Source organism: Hyaena hyaena, unplaced genomic scaffold (assembly GCF_003009895.1).
Source record: "Hyaena hyaena isolate Hyena2069 unplaced genomic scaffold, ASM300989v1 scaffold_579, whole genome shotgun sequence".
In the NCBI taxonomy this organism is placed as follows: domain Eukaryota; kingdom Metazoa; phylum Chordata; class Mammalia; order Carnivora; family Hyaenidae; genus Hyaena; species Hyaena hyaena.
The window spans coordinates 462,041-483,146 of NW_024081207.1; the positions used below are offsets into that span (position 1 = coordinate 462,041).

At 40.0% G+C, this 21,106-nt stretch overlaps 1 protein-coding gene and 1 pseudogene across 7 annotated transcripts; both read left to right on the forward strand.

The window, feature by feature from the left end:
- The first annotated feature begins 24 nt into the window (after nt 1-24).
- On the forward strand, nt 25-19,626 carry MGME1 (mitochondrial genome maintenance exonuclease 1). 7 transcript variants are annotated; one of them, XM_039256533.1, is made up of 5 exons: nt 25-97; nt 990-1,568; nt 6,384-6,600; nt 17,981-18,113; nt 18,505-19,626. In XM_039256533.1, exons 2-5 carry the CDS (start codon nt 1,058-1,060, stop codon nt 18,664-18,666), a joined length of 1,023 nt encoding a protein of 340 aa, XP_039112464.1. In that variant the 5' UTR covers nt 25-97; nt 990-1,057; the 3' UTR covers nt 18,667-19,626. The 7 variants fall into 7 exon arrangements, with proteins under 7 accessions (XP_039112464.1, XP_039112460.1, XP_039112462.1 ...); XM_039256529.1 differs by lacking the exon at nt 25-97 and adding an exon at nt 115-344; XM_039256531.1 differs by lacking the exon at nt 25-97 and adding an exon at nt 115-344 and having other exon boundaries at nt 993-1,568.
- On the forward strand, nt 9,410-13,685 carry LOC120248239 (annotated as a pseudogene).
- Nucleotides 19,627-21,106: the final 1,480 nt, after the last annotated feature.

Here is a 21,106-nt window from a genome sequence, read left to right on the forward strand (position 1 = left end):
TGTCAAGAAAGCCCGCGCTCGCGTGCGGGAGAATTTATTACTCAGCCAGAGCCCAAGATGGCGACGAGCTGTGACGTAAACAAGATATCGTGAGAGCGTAAGGGCGCGATTTGGGGGAGCCCGCGCTAACGCCCGAGGGGTGGGACTCTTCACGATTCGCGGGAGTGTCCATGGCAGTGAAGGAGGGGCTAGCTGCGGGGGGTTGCGAGCATCGCAGTGCATGCCGGGACCGCCGCCCCTTGGGCGGAGCCAAACTCGAGATCCGAGCGCGGGACCGAGGAAAGTACGGGTACCGAGTCGTTGTCGTCACTTTGGAAGTTAATCGAAGTGTGGTGGCTTTAGAGGTATATACCCGTGTCGTGAGCTGGGCTTCTATTTAAGCCTTCTCTTTCTTATCTCGTTTTCCACACGAGGAGCCCCAGCCGTCCCAGTCCCCACCCCGTGGTTCCACACGTAGGATGGAGGCGGAGGCCGTCTTCTAGGGATCCCGTTGGTGGGCCGTTCTGACCACCACTTACCCGTTCCGACCTGGTGGGACCCTTCAGAAGCTCAGTTTCCACGTCTGTGAAACGGTGTCACTGTAGTACCCGCCTTAAAGCGTGTAAGGGTTTAAATGAGAGGTCTCCGCGCGGAGTACTTAGCAGAGAGCCTGGTATGTAGGGGTCAGTGGTTAAGCAGGACCGTCGTGACCGCTGTAGGTCGGGTTGGACGTTGGCTTTGTGTGTCTCACACACGCTTCCCTTCCTAGGCGCCCCATTACTTCTGATTGAATATCGGGGACGCCTTGCCCCAACCTGTAGTATTTTACATTTAACAAGTACTGGTCCTTCTGCCTGTTAAGAGAGTCTTTCTTTGGAAATAACTTTAGTCCAAACACGTCGAAAAAGCTTAATGGGATACAGTTTGATGTGCCTTAAGCTAATGCGGCTTTCATTTTGGCGGTTCAAATATTTAATCCATTTGGTATCTAATACCACTTTTCTTTTTAGTAGGAATGCAAAAATAAAAGGCCTTAACATTGCAAGTAGACTAGAGGGAAGTGAAAAAGCATCTAAAGATGAAGATGTTTCAGACCATCTGCCGGCAGCTCAGAAGTTCAAAGGGGTTTTCTCTAGAACCAACTGCCCGTGTGGATTTCTCCACTTCCTCTTATTTCTGTGGCCGGAAGAAAAAAGTGAACCCTTATGAAGAAGTGGACCAAGGAAAGTATTCTGATTTAGTACAGTCTGTCTTGTCATCCAAAGGCCTTGCTCAGACTCCAGAATCATTGTTTGAGGAAGATAATTTACTTTATGGACCTGTGAGTAAGTGTAAGCCCCCAAAGCAAGATAAGGCAGCAAAAGTTCCAGGAAACTGGTGTCCTCTCTACAATCCAGAGAGAAGCATGAAACCAAATGCAACAAGTTCTACAATTCCTTTGAGAATCCCTTTGCAAAGAAATACAATTCCAAGTGTGACCAAGGTCCTTCAACAGACCATGACATCGGAACAGATTTTCTATTTGGAGAGGTGGAAACAGCGGATGATTCAGGAACTGGGAGAAGATGGCTTTGCAGAATATTCTTCAAGTAATTTTCTCAATCCTGATTCTGTATGGTTACTATGTTTTCTAGAAAATAGAGCACTGGTATCAAAAGAATGAGGCTATTTTTTGACCTGAACTAGTGAGGGGCTACTTTTAAATGATAATTAGCATTAAATTGCACACTATGTTAACTCAGTCATCATGACAGCCCTGTGAAGTATAGATACTATTATTACCATTTCATAGATGAAACTGAAGCACAGAGATCAAGTATTTGACCAAATCAAATCATGTAGAAAATTGTTTTATAAGGTACAAACTTGAGTATTAGAGTTGCCTGTTTTCTTTGATTAAGTAAAGGCATCACTCACCTGATAACGAAATTCTACATAGCTGGGCATGCTACTTTGAATCTAGGAAATACCCCCTTGCTCTACTTATCTTCCTTGCCACGAAATTTAAAGACTGGCAATAAGCTGGAACACATAATTTATGTTTGAGAGCTTGGTAAATTGAGATAATCAGATGCTCTTGATTAGTAACTGAGACTAAACAAACTTTAGCTGTCACTCCTAACTTATTACTTCTTAGACAAGTAAGGAGAATAGTTTCCTTTTTAAATTTTTGTTAATGTTTTATTTATTTCTGAGAGAGAAAGAGGTCAGCATGAACAGGGGAGGGTCAGAGAGAGAGGGAGATACAGAATCTGAAACAGGCTCCAGGCTATGAGCTAGCTGTCAGCACAGAGCCTGACGCAGGGCTCGAACCCACGAACCATGAGATCATGACCTGAGCCGAAGTTGGACGCCCAAGTGACTGAGCCACCCAGGGGCCCCAAGAATAGTTTCCTTAAAAACAGTTTCCATTCAAAAGCAAGGTGAGACAAAAGACCATTGGCACAGGTAGACTCTGGTCCCTATCAAGATTATTTAGTTGTCTTTTGTTAAAGCTATGTTTTACATTGATCATTCCTTAGCCCATGCTTCCCTGAGCAATATGTGTACCCCTAGTAGGTGGTACAGAGCACTTTTCTTTTTATTTTAAAAGTAATGCACTTATTTTGAGACACCTTAGAAAAAACTGTGGCTAACACATTAAACATGTGGTCACATCTGTTAAGTATGTATGTAGATAGCACCTGCTTATGGCAAAAATGGTCAAGGTTCTAATCCCTTAGAACATTCCTCAGCTGTGTGGGGCCAAGAATCTATGCAGGGGCCAACTGCCTTTAGGTAATAAGTAACAAAGACTGAACTATTCTCTGCTTTCTAAACAAGCAACATAAAAATTATCTTTTAATGGCATCTTAAGTTTTTTATTTATACCACTAGAATTTAGAGTTGACATTGTTTCCACACAGGAAGTTGTTTTTGATTTTCCTTAAACTTGGAATGTCATAGCTATGGGAATCCTGAAATTACTGAATCAGAAAAGTAAAGGCAGAAGCCTGCTAGGACTTGTGGGAACCTAGAACTTCTAGCCCTCAACACAGAGTAAAAAAGTGCTCTGGGACCTCCTTGATAAAGGAAAGGAATTTCTTTTGGGAATATGAACGAGCTCCAGTATCCCAAGCAGAGAGAAAGCTATGGTGATGTTACATATAATCAACTTTGTTAATTTAGATTAATACTCTGATGTGTTTCTCAGTTAACTCAGGATCAATTTTAAGAAACAGGGAGAATCAGAGCGCTTGGGTGGCTCAGTTGGTTAAGTGTCCGACTTAAGGTCATGATCTTGCAGTTTGTGAGTTCAAGCCCTGCCTTGTGCTCTGTGCTGACAGCTCAGCCTGGAGCCTGCTTCTGATTCTGTCTCCCTCTCTTTCTGCCCCTCCCTCCCTCACATTCTGTCTCTCAGAAAAATAAACATAAAACTTAAAAAAGAAACAGAGAATAACTTTTCCCCCCATAAGGGGGAAGATTTGACACATGAAGATTAGTGTCCTGCTCCTCCCCACCAGTAAAAAAGAAAGGAAAAAAATAAAGAAAAAGAGCATGTCCTAATCCACTGCATTCATTAATGGGTCAAGAGAGGCAGCTTTTAAATAGTATATTGACAAATTCCTTTCCGCCTGCTCTTCCCAAAGGCTAGAGCATAGAGATGTGCCCAGAGCTGGCATTTTTTCAAACATTTGGTCAATTTCTCAAGTATCAATTTACCTTTTGAAGATTGTCAGGGATAACAAAGTTTTATTTTGATTTATATGTAAAGTGTTGGTCATAGTGGAAAGAGCTGGGGTTTCTTCAGTTTTTTGCTACAGTGAGTTTTTAATCTTGCCAGTTCTAGCAGTCAGAATCTTGGAGACTCTTGGATTTTTTTTACGCACTTTATATATACTAGAACTTGAAAACATTTCATTCCTTTAATTCACTGAATGAATACTCTGACTTGATGCTTTCTGCAATAAATGTGTGCCTTTTAAAATTTACTTTTACAAATTCAATCATATTTATTTTTTTTTGTTTTTTTTTGTTTGTTTGTTTTATTTTTTATTTATTTTTTTTTTTACAAATTCAATCATATTTAATGTTCTGAGCCTTACAATCTTTTTTCTTTTTAAAAATTTCTTAATTTTATGTAAATCCAAGTTAGTTAATATCAAGAGTATAATAATGATTTCAGGAGTAGAATTTAGTGATTCATCGTTTAGGTAAAACACCCAGTGCACATCTCAATAAGTACCCTCCTTAATGCCCATCACTCATTTAGCCCATCCCCTCTCCCAAAACCTCTTCAGCAACCCTCAGTTTGATCTCTGTATTTAAGAGTCTCAAGGCACCTGAGTGGCTCAGTTAAGTATCCAACTCCTGATTTCAGCTCAAGTCATGATCTCATAGTTGGTGAGATTGAGCCCCAAGTTGGGCTCTGAGCTGCTGGTGCAAAACCTGCTTGGGATTCTCTCAGCCCCTGCCCTGCTCCTTCTCTCTGTCTCTCTCTGTCTCTCTCTCAAAATATTTTTTTAAAAGTCTCTTATGGATTGTCTTGCTCTTTTATTTTTCTTTCCTTTCCCCTACGTTCATCTGTTTTGTTTCTTAAGTTCTGTGTATGAGTGAAATTATATATTTCTTCTCTGACTAATTTCTGAGTCTAACAATCTAAGGGATCCTGTAATCTAGCTTCCCGTGTTTGTTGCCTCTTCGATGTGAAGAGCCCAGCCAGGGGTTAAGTCCACAATGGAGAATGAGTTTATTTGCTTGGCAATTGATGATGTGGGATTTTTTTCTTCTTGTTTTTAACATGTTTGTGTTCTTCATTAAGCTAATCTATAGATGAATACTGTACTTTTACCTAGGTTTTAATTCCATCTGTCTTAAATTTCTTGTAGGCCTTTTATATGCTAATAAGTCCAATTGAGCCAAGTAAATTTGGAGTGTAATAACTCAGTTCCTCAGCTGAATTTCATTTAACTCTCCAAGTAATTCCCCAGAAACAATTCCATTTTTTTTGCTAGTGGTAAAACTGACCTTTCAAAATCCTGGTAAAACAATACTTGACAAACATAATATGGTGTTGATATTACCTTATGGATAAGATTGTTTTCCTCATTTTCTATGGGCATCTCCATGCATGTATATTTCCTACTCTGTTTCTGTGTATATCTAAATGATGGTCCCTGATTTTGCATTCCTCACTGTGCTGTATCATAGACTAGAATTGATCATGGACTCTGGTGCCAAGCTGCTAGTCTACCTTTTTGCTTTGGGGCAGATTAACAGCATTGTGTAGGCTTCATTCATTAACTGGGAGTAATGATTCTTATCTTGCTGGATTGTTGTGTTTGAAAGTTAAATAATATTTTGAAAACTCCAAGGCCACTGCTTAGCACAGTGCCTCTTCTTTGTCTCCTCCCCTTATCAAGGGCCAAGTGAATAATATGTAGAACTTCTTGGATTTATTAAATATGTTTGGGTTTTTTTTTCTTAAAACTGTATGAGGATATGCAGATATCAAATCATTATGTTGTGTATCTGAAATGGATATAACATGTCAACTGTATGTCAAATGTTTTTAAGCATATGAGGAAAAAAATTCAGGACAGAGCAACTGTCTTAGGCTCTTCTAGCCCAAAAAAAATGCAGAAGAGTGTTACATATTTCTTCTCCTCATCCCTAAGTCCCAAAACATCCAATTTGTTGTTTTTAATTTGTATATGCCTTGATTTTCATACCTTGCCATTCATTAAGCTTGTTAGTAAGAGGATTCCCCCACCTGTGTTTATTAAGTGTTGGTTGTAAAAAGAATTGTGAACAGAAACAAAGTTCCTTAAATTTCTTTTTTTTTTTTTTAACGTTTATTTTTGAGACAGAGAGAGACAGAGCATGAGCTGGGGAAGGGCAGAGAGAGAGGGAGACACAGAATCTGCAACAGGCTCCAGGCTCTGAGCTGTCAGCACAGAGTCCGATGCAGGGCTCGAACCCATGGACCACAAGGTCATGACCTGAGCCCAAGTCGGACGCTTAACTGACTGAACCACCTAGGTGCCCCAAAGTTCCTTAAGTTTCTAATAATTATTTATCACAACCAGTTAAGTTACTAAAATGGATACTTAAATTCACAGTCCCCTAAACTAGATGTGATCCTGTTGCCCCCAGATCTTCAATTATAGCTTTGGCCTACTCCTAGAAATTCTTTATTTTAATTAATTTTATTGTTCAACCTATTTTAGTCCCTTTGGTTTTCAGAGTGCATTCTTAGGTTTCACAAGAGGCTGAAATGTGTATTTTAGAGGTCGTCACTTTAAAGGTAACTTCTAATTTAAATGTAATTTCTAATTTTACTATTCAGAGGTTTTAAGGTATTTGTTTTTTAGTACTAGCTTTGTTCTTGTTTGTTTTTCTTTTTCCCCTCATTTTCTTTTCAGACATATTTTTACAAGGGAAACGGTTCCATAAAGCCTTGGAAAGCATACTTTCACCCCAAGGGGAATTGAAAGAGAGAGATGAGAACCTCGAATCTGGATATATCGAAAGTGTCCAGCATATTCTGAAAGATGTCAGTGGAGTACGAGCTCTTGAAAGTGCTGTTCAACATGAGACCTTAAAGTATGTAGGTCTGCTGGACTGCGTGGCCGAGTATCAGTAAGTATTAGGGTTTTTTTTCCATCAAAGCGTGGAGATAAATTAACACGGGGTGAAACTGTTGATGCCTGTTGAATACTGTTTCTTCCTCTGAATTCCTGCCAAGGTGTAGCCTTGTGAAGTCAAAACCTATATGATAAGTAAAAGAATGGGGGGGAGGGTGTGCCTGGGTGGCTCAGTCAATTGAACATCCAACTCTTGATTTCATCTCAGGTCATGGATTCCAGGGCCACGGGATCAAGCCCTGTGTTGGGCTCCGTGCCTTGCACAGAGCCTGCTTGAGACTCTCTTTCTCCCTCTCTCTCTCTCTCTCCCCACCTGTCTTTCTCCCCCCTGCTTGTTCTCTCTCTCTAAAATAAAATTAAAAATTAAGAAAAAAAAAGAATTGGGTATGGAGCAGGACAGATAAAGGAGGAAGAGCCTCCTAGTTCTTATAAATCTGTGTTGCAAAATCAAAGTATTTGCTGGAGAAAAGGTGTAAGTTTTCAATATCCAGCATGTTCCTCCTCCCTTATGCTCAAGCAAACTACCAGCCACAAGATCCAATTTGATTCTTGCATTCTCTTTCCTATTTTCCTAAAAATTGCACCTTTTTCTATTGGCCCCGAAAATCAGCTCTTTTCCTAGCTTTCAGGCAGTGTTTGACATAGATAGGAACTCTGAGCTTGCTAAAGCTTCCTGTGGTTTTTAAATTGCTGCTGTTACTGTTTTTCCCACTTACTCCATATTCCGAGGGAGATAATAACCTGCAGATACCCCTATTCCAAAAGGATGCAGTATGGAGCACAGGATAGGGAAAACCTGTGAATGTAACTCTTGGAATTCTAGTTAAAATTTAAATTTAAAAAATTTGACAGAATATTCGTTAGTCTGGAAAGTTAGACAACCCCACAGTTTTGTGCCATAGCTGCCTTATATCTGTGAAGAGGCCTATGTGCCTAGAAATTTAAGAGGCTATTTTTAGCTGCCCTTTAGATTAACCAAGGCTGCTGTTAGATCAGTTCTACCCAAGGCCTGCAAGAAGTTCCTGACACCAAACACTTAACAGTGCTGTCCACAGTACTGACATTTGTTTTCTGCTTTTTAAGTGAAAAGCATCAACATTGAGAATATGAAAATTAAGGTTTCAGAAATTTTAAAAACTTTTTAAATAGGTAATATATGCATTTGGTTAATCCAAGCTATTAAACTAAATTGCCCATCCCCACTTTTTCTTTTAAAAAAGGTCTTTAATCTGGTAAAGTATATATAACATAACATTTACCGTAAAATTCACCATTTTTAAGTACACGGTTGAGCATTATTACATACATCATAATGTACAACCATCAACACCATCCATCTCCAGGACATTGCATCTTAATAAAACTGAAATCCTGGTGCATAGGAGCACATGTACCCCAGTGTTCATAGCAGCACTCTCAACAATAGCTAAAACATGGAAAGAGCCTAAGTGTCCATCAACAGACGAATGGATCAAGAAGATGTGGTTTATCTATACCATGGAATTTACATGGCAATGAGAAACAAATCTGGCCATGTGTAGCAACATGGATGGACCTTGAGGGTGTTATGCTGAGCAAAATAAGTCAGGCAGAGAAGGACAAATACCATATGTTTGCACGTATAGGAGGATTAGGAGGAACTTGATGGAGGAACAAGAGGGAGAACAAGGGGGGAAATGGTGGGGGAAAGGGAGAGAGGCAAACCATGAGAGACTCTTGAATGCTGACAAAAACTGAGGACTGATGGATGTAGGGGGAGAGGAGGATGGGCATGGAGGAGGGCACTCGTGGGGATGAGCACTGAGTGTTATGTGGAAACTAATTTGACAATAAACTATTTGTAAAAAAAAGAAAAAAAAAAAAACAAAACCAAAACTGAAATTCTGGGCCCATTAAAGTAATCATTGTGTTCTCCGTTTCCAGCCTCTGGAACCACCAGATAAAATGGCAACCACCATTTTACTTTCAATCTCTATGAATTTGATTACTTGTAAATTGATCCATTTTGAGTTAATTTTTGTATATGGTGTTAGGTAGGAACCACCAGTAAGATGGCAACCACCATTTTACTTTCAGTCTCTATGAATTTGACTACTTGTAAATAGATCCATTTTGAGTTCATTTTTGTATATGGTGTTAGGTAGGAGTCCAGCTTCATTCTTTTGAATGTGGATAGCCACTTTCCCCAGGACCATTTGTTGCAAAGATTGCCCTTTCCTCATTGAATACCACTGTCAAAAGTGATGTGACTGTGTATGGTGAGGGTTTGTTTCTGGACTGTCTATTCATTTATATTGGTCTATGTGTCTGTCTTTATACCAGCACCACACTACACTATTTTAATTATCATAGCTTTGTAGTAAGTTTTGAAATCAGCAAGTGTGAGTCCTCCAGTTTTGTTATTTTTCAAGATTGTTTTGGCTGTTCAGAGTCCCTTGAGATTCCATATGGATTTTAGGATGAGTTTTTCTATTTGTGCAAAAATTGTCATTGAGGGGTGCCTGGGTGGCTTAGTCGGTTAAGCGTCCGACTTTCGCTTAGGTCATGATCTCGCGGTTCGTGGGTTCGAGCCCTGCGTCGGGCTCTGTGCTGACTGCCAGCTCAGAGCCTGGAGCCTGTTTCAGTCTGTGACTCCCTCTCTCTCTGACCCTCCCCTGCTCACGCTGTCTCTCTCTCTCTCTCCTAGAAATAAATAAAACATTAAAAAAAAAATTGTCATTGAGATTTTTATAGAGATTGTACTAAATTTATATATCACGCTGGTAGTATGAATATCTTAATATTAAATCTTCTAATCCATGAACATGAGGTATGTTACAATTTATGTCTTCTTTTAGCAATGATTTGTACTTTTCAATGTAGAAGTCATTAGTCTCCTTAGTTAATTCCCAGGTATTTTATTCATTTTGATGTGATTATAAATGGAATTGTTTTTGTAATTTTCTTTCTAGATTGTTCATTGTTTATGTATAGAAATGCAATGGACTTGGGGCGCCTGGGTGGCTCAGTTGGTTGAGCATCCAACTTTGGCTCAGGTCATGATCTCACGGTTCATGGGTTTGAGCCCTGCGTCAGTTTCAAAACATTAAAATTATTTTTCAAGAAATGCAATGGACTTTTCTGTGTTGAGTCTGTGTCCTGCTACTTTGCTTCTTTAGAGTTGTGGGGTTTTTTAAAGCTAATTTTTACTTATTGTGAGACGGAGAGAAAGATCACATGCATGAACAGGGGAGGGACAGAGAGAGAGGAAGAGAGAGAATCCCAAGCAGGCCTCACACTCAGTGTGGAGCCTGCCATGGGGCTCAACCCCACAACTGCAAGGTTATGTCCTGAGCTGAAATCAAGAGGCGGTTGCTTAGTTAACTTAGCCACCCAGGCGCTCCTAGAATTTTTCATATAAAAGAATGTGTCATCAGTGAACAGAGATAGTTTTACTTCTTTTCCAGTTTGGATGCTCTTTATTTCTTTCTCTTGCTTAATTGCTTTGACTTGAGCATCCAGATGCTGTCAAGTAGAAATGGTGAAAGCAGACAGCCTTGTCTTGTTCCTGATCTTAGAGGAAAACCTTCTAGTCTTTTACCACTGAGTATGATGTTTGCTGTAGGGTTTTCCTATATGGCCTTTACTATGTTGAGGTAGTTTTTTCTATCCCTAGCTAGTTGAGTATTTTTTTCATTACAGGGTATTTAATTTTGTCAAATGCTTTTTCTTCATCAGTTAAGGTAATTATGTAGTTTTCCTCATTCTGTTAATAAGGTACATTACACTGGTTAATTTTTGTGTGTTGAATCATTCTTGTGTTCCAGGAATAAAGTCCACTTTGTCATTGTGTATAATCCTTTTAATATGTTGCTGAATTTGGTCTACTAGTATTTTGTTGAGGATTTTGACATCAGTGTTCATAAGGATTACTTTTTTGTAATATTTATTTTTGAGAGAGAGAGTGGGGGAGGGGCAGAGAGTGGAACAAAGATCCAAAGCAACAACAGAGAGCCTGACATGAGGCTCAAACTCACAGCCTGAACTATGAGATCATGACCTGAGCCAAAGTCGGATGCTTAACCAACTGAGCCACCCAGGCACCCCCTCATAAAGATTATTATTCTGCAATCATAGTGTCTTTGTCTGACTTTGGGATCACAATAATGCTGGATTCATAAAGTGAGTCGAGAAGAGTTCCGCACTCTTCAATTTTTGGGGAAAAGTTTTAGAATTGGTATTAGTTATATAAATGTTTGGTGGAATTCACCCATAAAGTCATCAGGTCTAGAGCTTTTATTTGCCAGTTGATTTTTGAATACTGATAAAATCTCCTTGGTAATTATAAAGCTATTCAGATACTCTGTTTCTTCATGATTTAGTCCTAGTAGCTTTTGTGTTATCTAGGTTATCCAACTTGTTTGCTTATGATTTTCATAGTACTCTTCTTTTTATTTCTGAAGAATTAGTAGTAATGTCCCCAATTTCATTTTTTTTTATTTAAAATTTTTTTTAATGTTTATTTATTTTTTTGAGAGACAGAGACACAGCATGAGCGGGGGTGGGGCAGAGAGAGAGGTGTCACAGAATCTGAAGCAGGCTCCAGGCTCTGAGCTGTTAGCACAAAGCCTGACATGAGACTCAAACTCATGAACGATGAGATCATGACCTGAGCCAAAGTTGGATGCTTAACCAACTGAGCCACCCAGTCGCCCCCCCCCCAATTTTATTTCTGATTTATAGAATTTGAGTCTTTCTTTTTTTTTAAATCCATCTAGCTAAAAGTTTTTCAATTTTGTTGATCTTTTCAAAAAAACCAATGTTTAGTTTCATTGATTTTTTCCTATTGTTTTCCCATTCTGTATTTCATTTATCTTTAATCTCTTATTTCCTTCTATAAGCTTTGAAGCTTTGGGTTTATATTTTTGTTTTTTGGTTCTTTAAGTTGTAAGGTTAAGATGTTGATTTAATTCTCTTATTTTTTAATGGTATATATTTCTTCTCTAATATTGTTTTAGTGGTGTTCTTTAAGCTCTGGTATGCTGTATTTTCATTTTTATACATCTCAGTATCTTCTAATTTCCCCTGTGATTTGTTTTTTTGGCTGATTGTGTTAATTTTCACAAATTTGTGATTTTTTTTTCCAGTTTTACTTCTGTTATTGATTTCTAACTTCATCTTGTGATTAGAGAAGATACTTTGTATGGCATCTATCTTTTTAAATATATTGAGACTTAGTTTTTATGGTCTAACATGGTTTGTCCTAGAAGATTCCTGTGTGTGCTTGAAAAGATGTGTATTCAGTTGGGTAGCAGGTGCTATATGTCCATTAATCTGTTTCACTTAATGTGTAGTTTTAAGTCCTTTATTTCCTTACCTACCCTCTGTCTAGTGCCACCCATTATTGAAAATAGATATTTAAGTCTCCAACTATTATAGAACTGTATTTTTGGGGCACCTGGCTGGCTCAGTTGGAAGAGCATGTGACTCTTGATATCAGAGTTGGAGTTTGAGTCCTATGTTGGGTGTAGAGATTATTTAAATAAACATAAAACTTAAAAAAAAACAAAACTGTATTTCTCCCTTCATTTTTTTTCCCAGTTTTTGCTTCATATATTTTGATAGTCTGTTACTAGGTGCATAAATGTTTATAATTGTTATATCTTGATGTCATGAACCTTTTATTAAAGACAATTTTGTCTGCTTTTAGAGCCACTTTTGCTCTCGTTCAGTTGTTATTTGCATGGAATATCTTTTTCTATCTTTTCATAATCAGCCTATTTGTATCTTTGGTTATACTGTAAATCTCTTGTAGACAACCTATAGTGGAATCATGTTTTATCCATTCTGCCAAATGTAAGTGGGGAGTTTAATCTGTTTACATTTAAAGTAGTTACTGATGGGGCACCTGGGTGGCTCAGTGAGTTAAGCATCTGACTCTTGATTTCAGCTCAGGACATGATCTCACAGTTCATGAGATCAAGCCCTGCATCTAGCTCTGTGCTGATAGCATGGAGCCTACTTGGGATTCTCTCTCTCCTCTCTCCCTCTCCCAAAATAAATAGATAAAACAACAACAGAGTAGTTACTGACAAGAAGGAAGTTCTTTCATTTTGTCATTTTTTTTCTATATGCATTATAGCTTTTTGATCTCATTTCCTGTATGTTACAGTCTTCTTTTGTTTTATTTCCTTTTTTGTAATGAAGAGTTTCAATTCCTTTCTCATTTCCTTTTGTGTATATTCTATAGCTATTTTCCTTTTGATTACCTTGGGGATTACATTTAACATCCCAGTTACAGGGCTCTATTTGAATTTATACCAATTTAACGTCAATGGCATCCACAAAGTGCTACTTTAACAGCTCTGTCCTTAATCTTTTCAGTTGTTGATATCACAAAATTGTCTTTATATATTATGTGCCCCAAAACATAAATTAATAATTTTATTAATCTTTTAAATTATGTAGAAAACAACCCACTCACCCTCTGCCCACCCACCCACTAACCCCTTCCCCTTTGCTGGGCATAGTCTCTGGCTCCTGAGATGCATGGCTCACTGCCAGCAATGGGATGCTATTGGCAGGGTAAGGGTAAGAGTTAGAAAGGGAGCCAACATATCTTCATAAGTACCTTGGAACATGTCTAACTTGGGGTCTTGCAGAAGTGGCAAGAATTTGCCCAGTGGATCCAATAGAATATGTAGTATCGTAGATTTACGGGTATCAGGAAAATGTGACCGTGGAGCTACTGAGACAAAACAAAATGGCTGACTCCAATGGAACCTGAAGTGAGGGAGAGACTTAAGTAAGAGAAGCCCATGTTTCAGCAGCAATAGCTGATAGTCGAGCAGGAGTTGGAAATGCAAGAAAAAGAACAGGAGAACTGTGGAGAGATTAAGAACAATCCGAGAAGGAGATGAGAATGAGTATAGAAAATAAGAGTGAAGATGTTTCACATTCAGAGGCTACAGCCGCTGACTCCAGCAAACCCAAGTTGAAATTAATGATCTGTATGGGGCAGCTCACTTGAGCAGAGTGGAAGAACACGATGAGCCAGTGCTATCTGATGTTTCAGTAAACACTGATCAAAGATTTGTATGATCAACCAACCTAAGAGCAATACATTGCTTGCTTCAAGTTTTAAACTCTAGAAAACAAAAGTGGAATTACAAATCATTGTTACAATAATACTCGCTTTTATAATTGCCCACGTATTTACCTTTATTGAAGCTTTTGAGCATCTTTAAGACCAAAAAGGTCTTTGTCTAGTAGATCTGCCATTACATCTTTTTCAGGGACAATTTGTGTGGATATCTTTTTTTCCTCCTTGGGCCATACTTTCTGGATTCTTTGTATGCTTTGTGACTTTTTTTTTGAAAACTGGGGATTTGAAGCTAATATGTAATTCTGGAAATCAGGTTCTCCCTCTGCTCCTGGGTTTGCCAGATTTTGTTTGTTGTTTTTGTTTGGGGTGTTGCTGTTGTAGTTGTTGCAGGCTCTTTGCTAAGGATCAGCCTGAGGTATAAACTTAAGGTCTTGTTAGGTCTTTTCTGAGCCTGTGCCTCTCCCTGGACGGGCACTGTCACTTTTTAATTTTCTCCATATATGCAGTTGCTTTTGGATGTTGTAGTCGTTAGTGTCTAATTCCCAAAAGGGGAAAAAGAGAAAAATGAAGGGGTGGAAAAAATGGGTGTTGGCCCTTTAAATCCCCTGGAAGTCAGGCAGGTGGAGGGAGGGGGGCTTGCAGCAGTGGGTGGAGGTGCAGTAACAACTGCTACCCCCGGCTTGTCTACACCTCTGAACAGAAAGGGCAATCCTCCATGTGAGCACAGAGGACGGGGTCCCTTTTGTCCCCTCCCATTCCCACAAGCTGTGTGGACCCGGCTCCAGTAGCATGTGCACAGCCGCCTGCCCATGAGCAGGAGGGAGGGGTAACTGCTAAGAGCTGAAATTGACCAAAATTCACCACAGTGTACCATGTAAGCCTTCAGTAGGCTCTAGATTTCCAGTACCTGGATCAGACAGATTCTGCCATTGCAGTTATTGTCAAGGTGGGCATGCAGATTTCTGGCACGTCGTCTTCTTCCATCTTCCTAGAATTCTCTACCCCTTCCTGGTTTTCACCTCTGTTTAAAAGTTCTTGTGACCCTGAGGTACTTTATGATTGCATGTACAATAATTTGTCCCTAGCCCCACTTACTAACACAAAATACCAAACCCTGCCTTTTTACACTCTGAAAACATTCTAGAGATCCTTATTAGTTTATATAGATTTGCCACATCCTTTTCTCTTTTAATAATTTTCCACCACTCAGAATTAACACTTTGTCACATCTGCTCCCGATTTTTTTTAATATAACATAAATTAACCTCACATCACCTATAACCACCTCTTTCCTACTCTCACAGCCCCCTAGCCGAGGACAATCAATGTGATAAGTTTGCTACTGTATCCTTCTAGGCGACTTGCTATATTATTTAACACACCCACAACACTGTATAATGCATGCACAGGTACACTGCCAGTTTGTGCATATACACACCACTGTGTATTGTTAACACGCGTCTGTAAGAGTCACAGTATAGAGAAGTTTCTAGATATGTATCATCACAAAGCTGGTAAGATACGAGGGTCTGGAGTCAGGCTGCCTAGGTTTTGTTTCTGGCTTTTCATCTTAACCTTAAGCTACTTAGCCTCTCTGTACTTCAATTTGTTCAACTGTAAAATAAGACAGGGGCACTAGGTGGCTCAGTTGGTTAAGCGTCTGACTCTTGATCTCAGCTCAGGTCGTGATCTCAGGGTTATGAATTCAAGACCAGTGTTGGGCTCCATGCACAGTGTGGAGCCCACTTAAGAAAAAAATAAAATAAGACAAAAGATAGGACCTACCTCATAGAGTTATTAGACACTAAATGAAACATTCTCTGTTTAGTACTTAAAATGAATACATCTACTCAATAACTGTTAGCGTGATTATTTTGATCTTCTCTCTTTTTAACTGTTGTTTGGTATTCCTTTATATTAATGAACCGTATCCATTTCCCTGCTGGGGAAATTCAGACAATTTCTAGTTTTTCACAATCACCAGCTGCAACAGTGAGCGTGTCTCCTTGTATACTGTTGTGACAGTTTCTCTAGTCAGGTGCACAGGTTCATTGGCTGGTTTGTGCTAGTGGATGATATAGATGGTTTGCGTAAATTTAGTTAGTCTGAAGTAGGCCTGGATATGAATACTTAAATTTTTCAGGCATTTGTCACTTTTATGGCATTTTTCCAGGCATTTACCCCTAGGGTATCAAACCATTCTCTCTAGCACATACATAAGAGGGAAATTGCTACATTAAAGGGTATGGGCATTGGAAGTTTTCCCAGATAGGAGTGTGCTTATTTCTGCACAGTTTTAATGACACAGTGTTAGACACCATGTATTAACATTGCATCTCAAAATTTCAGTCTGCATTTCACTTAGGTTAGACTGAACATCTTTTCATTTGAACTCTTTGTTCAGTTTTAATTTGGATTCATATTACTAAACTCTTTTCCACATTAAGCTCTGCAAGTTACACTATGAAGTATGTTTTGCAAGAAATGGTGGTCCATGTCAGAAATCTTTGTTTTAGGGTATTTTGATTTGCTCCAGGTTGAGAACTGAGGTTCTGCAGTTACTGGGGCCCTCTCTTCAGTTGCATAGATTATAATTGTTTTGTAATATTACAAAGTGACAGAGACAGTGAAACTATCTCTAGATCTGCACTAAGAGAGTCCCCACTAGCCACATACGGCCTCTGAATACGTGAATGTGGCCAGTCAAAGCTGAGGTATGCTGTAAATATACAAAGTAGATTTCAGTGACTTATAAAAAAAGAGTATATGGTATCCCATTAATAACTTTTTTATATATAACCTATTACATAATGAGATGATCAAATTAGAGGTATGTTGGGTTAAATAAAATATTGGAATTTCACCTGTGTCTTTTTTTCTTTTTTGATGTAGCTACTAGAAAATTTCAAATAACATGTAGCCTATATATTATTTCATTTAGGCAGTGCTACTCTAGGCTGACTTTATAAATACCTGGCAAGGATTATAACTCTAGAGCTAAGGTCACAGGTACGTAATGTGCATATTTGGTACAAAATCTCCCTTTAAACTGCTGGTTTTGAAATTGAAGTTATGTAGGGCACCTGGGTGGCTCAGATGGTTAAGCATCTGACTCTTGGTTTTGGCTCAGGTTATGATCTCATGGTTTGTGAGTTCAAGCCCCATGTTGGGCTCTGTGCTGACAGTGTAGAGCCTGCTTGGAATTCCCTCTACCCCTCCCTCACTCGTGTACACTCTCTCTTGGAATAAATAAATAAAATTTTTTAAAAATTGCAATCATGAAAGATTGAACAGATAGTCACCAGTTGTCCTTCTGCTGGCCCTATGATCTTCTGATATCTGCACTTGGCAAGTATAAAATCCCACCAGGAGAGGGAGAATGGAGAGAATGCACTGGTTATTTGACTTTCTTTAGAAGCTGGCAGGAATTTTTTCCCCCAATACCCCTGCTAGGAAGACACCCTCCCCTGTGTGTAAACTTTTAGGTCAGGGACCAGGTCTCCTTATCTGTATCTCTGCATATAGTTGGTGCCTATTAAATGCTGATAGATTTTAGCCTCAGCTTTGGTTTCTGAGCAAGATGATTTCTGAAGCACTATGATGATTCATCCTTTATGATGGGGACTCTGCTACTGATCTGTTGTGGTTCATCAACTGAGATAGTGATAGAGACATAGTTTCAATTACCCTGTCAACTGTTAAAGGAAAGGAGGCCATGATAGTCCAAAGGAATTTTGAGAAAGTTTAGAAACTAGAACTGTGGAAAAGTTCCCTAGCACTACCACATGGGCCCGCCCCTGTTGCTGTCAGCAGGGTACTTCCGGAAGCACTTCCCATCACACCCTAGACAGGCCTGTCATTGACCTGAATACAGGGCTCAACAGAAAGAGAACATCACACTTCTCTAATCCTCAGAAGTAAAGCTAAGGGCAGCTGTCATTTTGAAAAGTGGAGAAAGGGGTACCTGGGTGGCTAAGTGTCTGACTCTTGATCTTGGCTCAGGTCATGATCTCATGGTTCGTGAGCTCGAGCCCCGTGTCAGGCTCTACAGCACAGAGCCTACTTGGGATCCTCTCCCTCTACCTCTCCCTCCCTCCCTCCCTCTCTTCCTCCCTCTCTCCCTCCCTCTCTCTTTCTTTCAAAATAAATAGAACATTAAAAAATATTTTTTTAAAAGAAAAGTGGAGAAAGGTCGTTGGGTGATAATAAACTATACCTAAGAAGAGACTTAACCTATTAGTTTCTCAGCTCGAACAGTTCCCTACTAAGGCTTCCTTTGGTTTCTCTTTAGGGGCAAGCTCTGTGTGATTGATTGGAAGACATCGGAGAAACCAAAACCTCATATCCGAAATACTTTTGACAACCCGCTGCAGGTTGTCGCCTACGTTGGTGCCATAAATAATGATGCCAACTACAGCTTTCAGGTCAGGAAACTGAACCTCAGCTTACGTAACACCTTGGTCGACACTTATATATGGCCATTTAACTCCCTGGGATTTTTGTTCTGTTTGTTTTTCACCATTTACTCCATTCCTTGTCCTTTTACCACCTTAAGAAGCACTTCCCTCTGTTCCTGAGCTTTCTGTCATTGCTAATAGTGCTTTGATGTTTACAGTCCATTCTTGGGATATCTTATTTGTCATCTTTGTGTTCTTATGTATCCTGATACAATCTTTTATCAACCCGTCTTAGAAACCTTTAGGAGATATTATTGTAGATTATTTTGTTCTGAGTTTGCCCTGAAGCAAGAAGGAAAAGAACCTCAATTCTGGCCCTGCCTTATAAGTACTGGAACCACCCTGTGCTTCTTCCTAGGTCCAGTGTGGCTTAATTGTGGTTGCCTACAAAGATGGATCCCCGGCTCACCCGCATTTCATGGGCACTGAGCTCTGCTCCCAGTACTGGGCCAAGTGGCTTCTTCGACTAGAAGAATATACAAAGAAGGAAAAGAACCAGGATATTCAGAAGACAGATTAGGGGACAGGACACTGTTTGGGAATATTCAGTAGTTTCTCATGGTTTGGGAAGATATGTTGATGTTTACTGTAGAAATGCCACAGGATCCGAGAGCTACATAACACAAGTGGAAGTATTAGTTGAAATGTATCACAGCCAAAAAGACTGAAAAGTCAGAGAAGTTTAGATTTTAAGGGTTGGACTTGAGCATAAAGGTAAGGACTTTCCTTACCTGGAAAAGGGTAAGCAGAATACACACAGCGTTGGTGTCCCTTGGACACTCCCCAGTCTAACTTTCTGTTATCCCAATAAGGATGCCCAGTCTCTGAATTGAAATTGGAGAGGGTGAGGCTGGGTGTGCAGAAGTTCCCCTGGTGGCCCCGGGAAGGAAGGGGCCACACAATCAGGCTGCGTGGGGAATGGGAGGAGCTTGCATCAGTCAGCTTCTGCCAGAGCAGCTTCCTAGAACTGGTTTTATGTATTGAAGTTTTCTGTATATTTCATTCGGGGGAAAAGCTTCCATTTAACCTTTTTGAAAAATAAATATGTGATTCCTTAGCCTCAGATAAACATTGCTCTCTGGGAAGATGGAGCCTCGATGGCAGCCCCCTTAGCATACACTGAATAACTCCCACAGGTGTGCAGACCCTGGTCTGAGATTCCTAACTATGGATATCTTAGCAGCTACATTCTGGTTTGAGTCAGTGAGCCATGTACATGGAGGAAAAAGTATCATTTGTGAGATTTTTCAGCCAGGCAGAACAGTAATTTTTGTGTGTTTGATAATAAAAATTATTAATTGTCACTGGGATCAGGCAACCTAAGTGGTCACTGTAGCTTTGGGGAAAGGTTCTCTCTTTTACGGGATGCATTAGCATTTAAGTTACAGCTGTGGTCTTACAATAGTAGGGTGCTACAATCATTTTTTTCTTTCATTAACTGTTAATTGTAAGAAATAAAAGATATGAGTAAAATACTGAAGCTTTGGTTTCTGTTTCTTTTTATTTAGATTTGTGTGTTTCTAGAGTAATTTCATAAACCTTGGAATCGTTTAGATTTTGTTTTTAGAAGTTCAGAATTCACTTTTTTTTTTTACAGTTTATTTATTTTGAGAGAGAAAGCATGAGAGGGGTAGAGAGAGAATCCCACTGTCAGCGCAGAGCCTGATGCAGGGCCCGAAGTCAAGAGCTTGACGCTTAACTGACCGAGCCACCCAGGCACGCCCAGAGTTCAGTTTTGCTACTGGCCCAGTAGCTCTGGTTTGTGTCCTCTGTAAGTACACAGAAGAAGGAGGTGTCATCCGCCACCATCACCTGCTGAGGAAAGTAAAGTTCAGGGTAGGAGAGAGGAGGGTTGAGGGACACCTTTCACTGACTATACACCTCTGCATTCTTTCCAAGCAGCAGATATTCATGTAGCCTGTAACTGCCAAAATCAAAAATCAAGTGAGATCGTTAAATGCAGTAACAGATTTTGCCACACTGTGAGACCAGCGCCCAGCAAGACTTCATTTTAATGCAGTTCTCTTGGGATAATATAAATGCACCTTGGACCTGTCACATTGCACCAAGAGTCTCCCAAGCTGATGGCATGAAGAGTTCTGTGAAAGACCCTCGGAGTCTGACCAGGCAGATGGTTCTGGGAGAACAATGAAGGCTGATCCCTGGTCAGGCTTCCCTGTAAGACTGAAGGACACAGGGGCGCCTGGGTGGCTCAGTCAATTAAACATCCAAATTCGGTTCAGGTCATGGTCTTGTGGTTTGTGGGTTCAAGCCCTGTGTTGGGCTCTGTGCTGACAGCTCAGAGCCTGGAGCCTCCTTCAGATTCTGTGTCTCCCTCTCTCTCTGACCCTCCCCTGCTCACGCTGTCTCTCTCTCTCTTTCAGAAAAAAAAGACTGAAGGACACAGGAGCTTCTCACTACAATCCTAATATTCCTCAGCTCTCACTAATTAAAGAAGTCACAATCCTCTTGAGAGGAAAATGTCAATGAAAAGTTCTTTTCCCAGGGCGCCTGGGTGGCTCAGTCGGTTAAGCGTCTGACTTCGGCTCAGGTCATGATCTTATGGTTCCTGGGTTCGAGCCCCTCATCAGGCTCTGTGCTGACAGCCAGCTCAGAGCCTGGAGCCTGTCTTCGGATTCTGTGTCTCCCTCTCTCTCTGACCCTCCCCTGTTCACACTGTCTCTTTCAGAAATAAAATTAAAAATACATTAAAAGAAAAAAGGCATAGGAGGAGAAAGCCAAATCTGTGTTTCTTAACTAGATCATTTTTCAAGAGTTTCCACCTGTGGGGTTGCCTGGGTGGTGCAGTCTGACTCTTGATTTTGGCTCAGGTTTGTGACTGAGTCCACCATTAGGCTCCGCACTCACAGAGTGGAGCCTGCTTGGGATTCTCTCTCCCCGCCTCTCTGCCCCTCTGCTACTTGCACTCTCTCTCTCAAAATAAATAAACTTAAAAAAAA

Coding starts and splice junctions, on each gene's coding strand:
- MGME1 (XM_039256533.1), top strand. CDS start 1,058: ATGAAGATGTTTCAGACCATCTGCCGGCAGCTCAGAAGTTCAAAGGGG. Junction 1,569..6,383: donor CTTTGCAGAATATTCTTCAA/GTAATTTTCTCA, acceptor TTTTCTTTTCAG/ACATATTTTTACAAGGGAAA. Junction 18,114..18,504: donor ATGCCAACTACAGCTTTCAG/GTCAGGAAACTG, acceptor GCTTCTTCCTAG/GTCCAGTGTGGCTTAATTGT.